Source organism: Phoca vitulina, unplaced genomic scaffold (genome assembly GCF_004348235.1).
Source record: "Phoca vitulina isolate PV1807 unplaced genomic scaffold, GSC_HSeal_1.0 scaffold9, whole genome shotgun sequence".
Classification (NCBI taxonomy): Eukaryota; Metazoa; Chordata; class Mammalia; order Carnivora; family Phocidae; genus Phoca; species Phoca vitulina.
In genome coordinates this window covers 54953839-54964429 of record NW_022589712.1, presented here as the reverse complement: position 1 = coordinate 54964429, position 10591 = coordinate 54953839, and the positions used below count along the sequence as shown (strand labels likewise).

Below are 10591 nucleotides of genomic sequence, written 5' to 3'. Positions count from 1 at the left end.
TTCGACTCTTCTATCTATTGGTAGTGGACTTTTTAAATGTCAGGGTCCAATCAATATGATATGAATTTACCTTTTTTCTCCCACTTGTCCTCTTTCTTTTCCCCTCCCCCCCACCCCTCCCCCCGCCCGCGACCGCTTCTTTTTTTTTTTTCTCCCCCACCTCTTTCTCTGGCTCTGCAGCCGCCTGTGCTGGCGGCTCCTCTTCACCTCCCCTGCCTGGCGCTCCCCTCCCCCTCCCTGCCCTACGTCGTCTTGCTCTTGGGGAACAATCGCCACTGATTGAGGTTCACTCTATGTTAGGCTGGAAAACTGGGCTGTTATTTAGGAAGTCATTAATCACATCTCCTCCCCCGGAAAGAGATGGCGGAGAAACCTGTGAAGTACAATTCCCCCTTCAAAATGTTCCGAAATGATAAACCTAAACATAATTTGAGTACATGAAGGTGCTAGCGATTTTTCCGGTAGGATCTTATTTTAAATTTGAAAAAATTTCGGGGCACGATCAGGAAATTGTGTGTTTTCGTCTTATTGTAGGTGTGTGTTACTATTATCTAAAGTTTCATGGAGATGTAATTAGGTTTAATTAGATCGTTTGTAAATTATATATTTTCCTCTAAGAACTGAATTAAATATGAAATTTTCACCCCAAGCAGATTTACTACTATGGAGCAGCTGACTTCCTAAGGGGGGAAAAAAAGCGTAACATCGGTTGCTTTATTTAAATGGCTTTTTCCCCCTAAATGAGATTATTTAGACAGGCTTGTGTGTAAGGCACGCGTGGGCACATATATGACTGCCGTTTTTCTAAATCGACGATTCACACTCCCTCCATTGTGTTTAAGTAAAAGCACGAAATCAGCATTCTGATTTATCCTAAAGAAGCGTCCCAAATTGTCTTTAAGATAACATGTTTGAGTTTTTCATGTTCATTCATAAATTATTTTGATGTCAGCATAGATGAAATGGCGATTGGTTATCTCTTCCTCTTGCCAGCCCCTTAAGGATCCGAGGTGAAATTAGTAGCAAGAAAGCATGTAATTGACAAAGTCACGTGGCTCAGGGGGCCAGAAACTGGAGAGAGAAGAGAAAAAAATCAAAAGAGGGAAAGCACGTTAGACCATGCGAGCTAAATTTGTGATCGCACAAAATCAAGATGTTAGATTGATGCAGAAGATCACTCCGTTCCAAAGGGAAAGTTTTCATCTCACGAGTTTGGAGCAGAGGGCCCGTGGGGCAACATGGCCGAAGGTTAATTTTCTTTTCTATTGTTTTACTGTGATTTTCTCTCTTCCTTTCTCTCCCCCCCTCCCCCCTTCCCCCCCCTCTTTCCCGGTCCCCCCTTCCCCTTTTACCCCAATACGGGGCATTACCCCCACTCCCCATCGCGCATTGGGGCTTTCTGCAACCTATTGTTATAGATCTCCAAAAATGTTTTGTACCGCCCACACTGATTCACAACTTGAAAAGCTTTCAGTGGGCTATTGTTTGAATTGTTTGAGTGTGATTAAGCGCAGTTTCAGTTAGTGAGCCCAAGAAAACTTTTATACACCTGCCCCCTCCCCCATTCCACCCCAACTTTAATTGAAAGTTATTGGGGGGGAGGGGTATGCACATTGCAAATAACCCTGGATTCACTGCTGCCGCATGTGCATTAACTAGTTCTAACCATCTTCACGATTTCTCTTTCCTCCTCGTGCCCTCAGGAGAGAATAGTTCCGCTGAAAATTTCTCTTTGTAAATGGGATCAGTGTTAAATCAGCAATATGCAAGTAAAGTATCGCATGCTGTACTGTAATATGTGGCTGGAAAATGGAGTTAAATGAAAAAGTACACGTATGTACAGAAAAGTGGAAGTTGATGTGATCGATAGAACAGTGTGGCTCCCTCCTCCCCCCGCTTCCCCCTTTTAACCCTTTCTTTTTAAATATTTTCCGTAGAAGAAAAGAATCAACCATTTATTCGAGTTTCTTTCTATTTCCTACCCCACGCCCCAATCAGTTTTTTTCTCTTTCAACGAACAGTTTGGGAATCCAGACTAACTTACTCTTTTTGTCCTATTCTACTCAGGCGGGGCAAGCAAAGGTGGTGGAGAAGAGCCCGGGAAGCTGCCGGAGCAGGCAGAGGAGGAATCCCAGGTTTTGCACGGAACTGGCCACTGTAAGTGGTTCAATGTGCGAATGGGATTTGGATTCATCTCCATGATAAACCGAGAGGGAAGCCCCTTGGATATTCCAGTCGATGTGTTTGTACACCAAGTAAGCCAAACTTCTATCACCCCTCTTCTTTTTTTCCATGTGCAGGAGTTGGTCAGTAGGTTTGTCAATGGACGTACACTGAAAGAGAAAATCTTCCTTACCATCCTGGGTTAATCCGGTTTTTAGGGTATGTGTATGGGCCCCTTACTGGGTATCTTTTCCTAAACGGAAAATGAAGTCTTTGAAATTTCACTGCTTGGGTGCTGGTTGACTTTATTAGCAAGTTCCCCTCTTCATTCGACAGCGAAATTGCTGTAGTGTAGCTTCCGGTGTTATGGGTTACAATATACTCTGTCGCCTCTGCTGAGTGAATGAGTGGGGAAATGAATGAAGAAAGAGTGATCATTTTAAGTTTAAAAAAATTTGCTGTTATAGGAAATCTATGGGTCTCCTTACTTGAGATATCTTAAGTCACAGTAGCTTCCCCTATTATTTCGTTTCTGCCTCCCTGATAGTCATTTGTGGATTCAAATAAAAATAATTTGATTTTACAGTAAAATAAAATAGAACACTGTTGGCCAACTGTGGATTTGAAGAAATGCCAAGAGAAGATGTTTGGTAATCAAACATTTTAGAAATGTGCTCCCTTGTAGGGCATAGGTCCAAGGATACTGTCTCTTTAAGAAACTGAACTCAAAAAACATGTGGCCAGCTGTGGCTCTAGTTTGTGTGTTTAAAATGTTCTAGTCTGCTATTTTGGGTAAATTTCCACCATTGCTTATATTGTGTTGTAATTTTTTAAGGTGCTTAAATACCAAACAGAATGTCATTGCTTACTATTTTCAAAATTTTAACCCAGAAACAAGTGAATTAGTACTACTCTTCCATTTTCACTCCTCTATTGCTTAATCTATAGCAAAAAAAAAAAAAAAAATTACAGTTTGTGAGCTTGATTATTTCATTGAAAGAAGTTAATTCTCTGTAATGAATTCTTAGGAGTAAAGGGATTTAAGACCAAAGAGGTTTATTTTGGCTTGACATTTAAGTTTAAAAAATTGAATGAATGGCTCTCAATACTACAGATTGACAGATACATGCAAGAAATACTTAGTATATTTGCAAGAAAAGTATGTATTTTATTTGATTCTGTGTTGCATGTTCCTGGTAATATTTACAACGTCCTTTACTCCCCAAGGAATATCATCTTCAAATTAAGTATATAAACAATAGAAACATATGAAACCATTCTGTTTTGATCTGTTGTCCTGTGGTGGTTGGTAGCTTCCTGACCTTGCTGTGTGGTGTGTGTTTTCCTTTCCTAAGGGCCTGGCCATCATTATTGGCTGTTTACATGTGGAAGGATCAGCATAATCTGTGAATTGAAACAGGGTTTAAATATATAAATAGAAGTCCATAGACAGGCTACTGGATTTTATGCCTCTTACTTTATATTGCAAAATGAACCTACATTTTCTGCTTTTTTCCTCCCTATACTGAATGATTGAAATCATTGACAAATCCATTTTCTCTCAGGCTCTGGCTTTCCCCACTTTGAACCTTCTTTAGGTTGTTAAATTGTTCTTTATGATCTCATAAATTTGTTTTATAGATGAATAAAAAAAATAGCCCTTTTCTTCTTTGATCACACCTTGTTATAATTTGGTTTCCTGTGTTTACCTTTTAATACATTCAAATATTAGACATTTTATTAACCAGTATTAATATTTAGAACCACAAGACATCCAAATTTAAGCTATTTAATGGTTATATGTTGGTAAACTTAAGTATATCCACGAATTATGAAATACTATATTGCTGGAAAAGTTTTATTTATAGGTAGTGAACAGTTTCTAGAGTACAAATGTTGATTATTAATATTAAGCTTGCTTTAATCTTCTGTTACATATCGTGTATTTACTAATAAAACAGTATTAAAATGATACATGAGAAAAATTCTCATAAAATGTATATATTTGTGTTCTTATATTTTTAGGAAGAAGTATGTAAAAAAAGTTGATAGAACTTAAGTATTAGCATTTTTGTGATGTAACAAACCGGGGCAGTGATATTCTTTAAATTAAAATTAGAAAGTGATACTTCAGGGAATTTTTTTGATGGCTACAGTATTCGTTTTTTGAAATATATCTCACTTTTTTCGTAGGGAAAAATTATGTAGATTTCAGTTTTATTTTTTTTCTTCTTGATTTTGATGCCTTGGTGGAGGAGTTTCTCTTATATTGGGACTCACATAAATTGCATATAAATCATATGAATAATTGTTTTGAACAAGGCAGGAATCCTACAGATTTTAGCCAAGCAATTGCAGGTAATAATAAATAGTCATAAATGATGTGTGCAGGTATCATGTCAGCATCACTTACACAATCAGGTTACAATTCAGGACCATTTAACAAAAGTTTTTAAAATACTTTAAAAATTATTATTTTACTGGCATTTTTACTGTATGAGAATTTTTGAAAGCATACTATGTTTAATGTATGATTCCAATTAGATTTTTCCCTCATTATCTATATACTATTTTGTTATGAAAGAATAAGCATTGTAGGTAATTAGGAATTTTAAATGTTCAACTGGACCGATATCTACTCATTATTTTAAGTACATGGAATAGTTTTGGGTTTTGTGTTTTTTTTTTGAGTCTTCAGAAGTACATGTGTCACTAGATATTTTTTAAGTACTATGAAACATTTTTAATAGTATGTATTTGGGGAAATAAAAAAATCATTTTAGTTTAACATAATGTTTAAAAATTCATGCTGTGGCTTCCAGGATTTTTTTTTTCTTTAAAAAATATTGACTACGTATACTTCAACAAAAAATAAATAAATAAAATACATAAAAATAAACAGGAATAGCAAAAAAAAAAGAAAACTCTACTGCAAAGAATTGCACATCAAGAACAATTTAGTTGCTGTGAAATGAAGAGAATATATGCATGTGTAGTTTTAAAATAGAGCTGTACATTAATAGTTAACATAATTCTATTTAAAATTTGTTGGCAAGAATACAATCACGCTTTCTTCTGGTCTCTGTAATGTCCCCAATTTCTCAAAAATAAACATGACTTAGATGCTATACCCTTCTTATCTTTAGACTTGTTGATAAATGCAGTGAGATTCTGCTATTTGAGGATGGTATGTGACCATTGGTGGTTTAAAAATGGCAGTCTTCATTTGACTTCCTAATATTAACTTGTGATTTAAGTGATCATATGATTATGGATTGGTAATGAATATATGTATTCTGACACACGTTAATGTGGAAACGATAGCATTTAATAATATTTTTAAAAACTTATAAGAATATATAAATACTGTATTTTTGAATTTTGTTACAGCTTATTGTTTTTGAGTTGTTCCTTAAAATATTTAATAATTAAAATTGGACAATTTTGATGATGATTTAGTTTGTAAATAGGATACATTTGTAGGAATTTCTTACTTGAGGATCCAGTGCAAAGCAGAGATTTGTCTCTCAACTGAAGTAAGAATATACATACATAGTTAATACAGATTTGTAAGTCTAGGTTGCTTTTGCTACTAAGGCGATTTCATCAGTTTGAGTACAATTATTTTGTAATTACTAATAATCAATACTTCTTTTAGTTTATTGTTACTGATAAGTTAAAAAAATTGCATTCACAGTTAGATTGTGGGGTAACATATTTAAATTACCTGGATAGGTCTCTTGCAACCTTTTGAAATATTATAAACTTTGACAGAACTTAAATATTTAATGATAGTTTAGATGAGTCACATGGTAATTAAAGTTAGATCTTTTTGGAGAAGGGCAATGTTCCCTAATAACTACTTATTGATGTTTATTATCATTTAAGTTTTTCTTTACGTAAATTTTGATATTTATTTCCAAAGTCATTTTCTCACCTAATGAGAAAAAATAAACTTTGTTGGGGTGGGGGTATAGAATCCATTCTCATTCTTTTCCTCTCTTCAGCTCATTTGCATAATAATATTTTCTTTGCTTTTTCAGTTCTATATCTGGAATTCTTTGCCATCAACTATGGTATAAAGAATTTTTAACATAAATGTATTTCATTTATTTCACTATTTATGTAAGAATTTTTTTTCCAGAGAGAAAGAGTAATGTCAAAATGACTGTAATTTAGCTACCATTATTTAATAGGCTTAAATATTTATTAATAATTTGGTTTTGAATTTTTAATTTACTTTTCAAGTATTGATGTTTTCTTCTTATGCTTTTTATTTCTGGTTTATACTTTGATCTTAATGGAAAACACAAATGTCCATATTACAACGATTTAATATATTTTTTATGTTCCTTTTATTACTTTGCTCAGAAAACATCTCAAAGCAATGGAAATGGGAGAAATAAGAATATTTCTGTAACTGAGATAAATTTAAGGCATTTTTATTAACAGCATATGATATGAAAACATTTGGAGATGAATAGTTTTTAAATATATGAAAATTTTATGTATTATACACAGTTCAGTTGATGTAGCAAGAGAGTTCATGTCTCAGTGATTATTAATTATGCAATTCATGAAAACAGATTTACTCCAGTATGTTCATGTTTAAAGATTTTTTCATAATATTTCATCACCAATTTATTAGCCATCTTTATTTTTATCATAGTTTAGCATGAATACATTTTTCACAGAATGGTTGTGATTATTATTATTCTTGGGGCTGTTGAAAATATCAGTGTCAAAAATTATTTAGACATAGCAAAATCTTAGAAATTAAAAAAATATGATCATTAATAGTTACAGCTCATTTGTTAGTGAATTATACATTTTAATATTTTGAAAATTGTTCCTAAAACTACCAAGTTTTCAAGATGATTTGCCCAGTTGACCAATTTAGAAGAATCCCAAATGAAATGCTTTAAAGCTGTTTAATCATAAAATCACATGTAAAGACATTTAAATCAAAATTTTATGACTTTTATTGTCTTGAAATATATTAGATAATTTTCCTTCTGATTTTCAAATGCTGGTCTATTTTCAAGACATTTTTGTTTTTGTTTTTGTTTACTTCTAAAAAGATATTTTTATTCTAATTCAGTTTAAATTGAATGTGGCCAATATGTGAATTGGCCATATATTTAAGATAGTCTTCCTCATGTTAAATACTATTGATGCATATCAACTATACTTCAGTAAAAATGAATAAAGATTATTGTTGTAAGTTTTAAATATTTTCCTCTTATTTTTTATTCTTTTTTTTTTGAAGACTATTCACAAAAAATGAAGGCAATAAATCAAAGAATTGTTTTTTAAACAAATACATGAGAAACCACTTACCAGTATTTAGCATAACAACTTTAACCTACCTTTAACTGAATCTTAGAGTTCTTGGGTTTCATAAGAAGTTAAAAACTTCCTTTGTTGCCTGCATTCAACATGGTAGATAAAAAGTGAGATCATTGTAAATTGTGTTGCTTTGGGGCAGCAAGGAAGCCTTATTATTTAAACTTGCCAGAATTCTTTCTGTTCAGAAATTACATAGATAATTGCAGATAGTTTTGTATATCTTAACTGAGTAGTTCTTCTGGTATTGTGATTAACCTAAAAGTTACTAGTTAAAAATATGGTGTGCTGTGTTTTTATTTCTAATCCAAGTATAACCTAAACAAAGTGAGGGTATTTCTGATTAATTAAACTGGAAATGTATTACTTTAAATATGATATTCTTTTGACTTGATTTGGAACTACATGTGAACTAGAGTTATTTTATTATTATCAATTCTTTATATCTTGAGATATTTCTCACTGAATTTTAAGTAACAAGAAATTCAGCTTGTTCAACATATAGTTACTATAGGTTATGGCATTGTAACATACACAGTCCATAAGAAACTTAAATGGTTTATATTCTCTCCTAAAATAATTTGATTATAACATCTTCTAATATTGAAAAATTAACAGTAACATATTCAAGAAAATACATTGTAGTTCAGTGGGGTATATTTAGAAATTATCTTTTAATGAGTACTTCTATTGAATGAGTAACAAAAGTATTTGTTATATTGCATTTTGATATATCAGGATTGATTTTATTTTCCATCTAGCAACAAATTGGAAAATTATCTGAAAATTACAGCCCCCCCACCCAGTGTCTAAATATTTGACAATTTGGAAATGCTGTCTAACCTAAGATTTATAGATAATTGATAGGCTTAGTCTTACCTTTCTTTTTAAAACCGGCAGCAAATTGGAGTAATTAATACCTAATTTTTTGGGGTGTTATATAAATTGTGTAGCAAGTGTGTGTTTAATAAATGAACTAAAATGTAACCTAGTCCTTATCACAATAAAATCACACGTAAGTTATTTTCAGAGGCATACATTCATAGTAGAAAATTAAATTGGTACCTTCTTTTATGTGTTCTCTTTAAAATTGGGCAAAATGTGTTGTATAATAGCTTAATTTCTGGCATATAATATTGTTTGTTTAAAATATCAGGATATAAATGGGGTCTTGGAAATGAATTAGTTATACAGGTTGTTTTAATAGTTTGTTTTATCATGAGTTTTACCTGAGTATTCAGTTGTACATAGCCAGTTCGTGTATTCTTAAGTATAAGCTAAAGAAAAAGTATTATTTTAAATAGACCTGCTGTGATATATAATACCTTTTGCTCTGTAACTAATTATTTAATCTTTGTGAGGTACTATACAGTAGTATAGCTTCTGGTCACATAGATCAGTATTCAAATCTGAGTTCATTGTTTGTAGGGGAGTGAGTTACCTTGTCAGTGTCTCAGGGTCCCATAAAGGGAGGGGACAAAACAGTAACCACTTTTGTATAGGGTTATTATGAGGATTAAATGTTATTACACATGTAAAGCATTTAATACTGAGCCTGGGAGATAGTAAGGGCTCAGTGATGTTTGTTGTACATAGTTAATATTACTAAGAAGTGGTAGTGTGGTAGACTAAGGAATAAAGGATCAGAAATGAAGGAAGGTTTGGATTTGGCTTCGCCACTTCGTGGTTTTCTTAGTTTTGGCTAGTCACTTCCTTCAAGCTTCAGTGTTCCCATAGGTGAAATGTGTTCAATAGTATCTTTCCTCCCCATTTTTCAAGGTTAAGGTAAGGGCTCATTCAGGTAGTATACATGAAAATAATTTAAGAATGTAACACTACCAGGTTAGTTTTAATTTTTATTTTGAGCACTGTATTTTTATTGATACTCTCACCATGTAAATCGTCAAAATTTTTAAAAGATAGTAAACTCATGTCATTTATTTTTTGGCATTCTCTGCTTTATTAAGGTATAATTTATATAGAGTAAAATTCACCAATTTAAAGTTACAGTTAGATGAGTTTTGACAAATTATGTAACCAGCACCACAGTCATGATACAGAACATTTCATCACCCCAAAATTTTCCTTGTGTCCATTTGTAGTCAGTCACCCTTGAAGACAGGAGGTTTAGTTGTTCTATATGATTATTGATATGTCATAGTAACTGGTTAAATGACCTGGCTCTTTTTAACTTTGTCACCTTAGACATAAGCTACAATTCAGTATCCTTTATCAAATACAGCCCACACTTACTTTAATGTTTTTTGTTTCTCTTTAGAGTTATTTCTGCTTGCTTTTTCACTAGTAGTTTCTATGTTTATGAAAGTAAGATTAATTAGTATGCATTTCACTGATCTTCTGTCTTAATTTCATTTATCCTATGGTACTTTTTCATGCAATGTAAACTCATTACCTACCTAAAGGGCATAATTAGGCTTATTGATATTCATATTTCTTGTTAGAAATTTAATGAATTTCTTTTAGAAATATAATGAATTTCTATCTCAACTGAGTAAACATTCTTAGAGGTATAAATTGGCAAGATGGTTTATTGTGTAAAAGTACTAACTTGTAAGAAAATGGTTACTCTAGAAAAATTTCTGGTTCAATATTTATTCATGTATTTTTTTATTGATCACATAGTAGGTGTAAATCACTCTTGGATGATAGACTTAAGAGTTATGCTCTACAGTTTGCTATATATTATTTTATTGTTTTTAGCAAAATTTTTAGTAAGATTTTTCCAATTCTCATTCTTTTCATACGATGTATAAAAGCAGTGGATCATTTTTTCCCATAAACCATTCACTTTTTTATGAAACCTAGTTATGTAGCTTCTACCCATTTAAATTGGGGGAAACTATGATAAAATAATAAATGTTAGTTTTCAAATTTTGAGCTAAATACAGTGATTTCTTATCAGTCTTAAAATACATAGTTTTCAGATTTCTTTTTTTTAAAGATTTATTTATTTATTCATAAGAGACAGTGAGAGAGAGGCAGAGGGAGAAGCAGGCTCCCTGCTGAGCAAGGAGCCTAATGCGGGACTCGATCCCAGGACCCTGGGATCATGACCTGAGCC

At 32.5% G+C, this 10591-nt stretch overlaps 1 protein-coding gene across 1 annotated transcript in view; it reads left to right on the top strand.

Annotated features, from left to right (window-relative positions):
• Nucleotides 1-1238: 1238 nt before the first annotated feature.
• LIN28B (lin-28 homolog B) overlaps nucleotides 1239-10591 on the top strand; it is a 120819-nt gene continuing 111466 nt past the window's right edge. Inside the window, exons 1-2 of the mRNA XM_032407407.1 lie at nucleotides 1239-1248; nucleotides 2068-2255. Of these exons, the coding sequence (XP_032263298.1) occupies nucleotides 1239-1248; nucleotides 2068-2255 (198 nt within the window). The remainder of the gene's footprint in view (nucleotides 1249-2067; nucleotides 2256-10591) is intronic.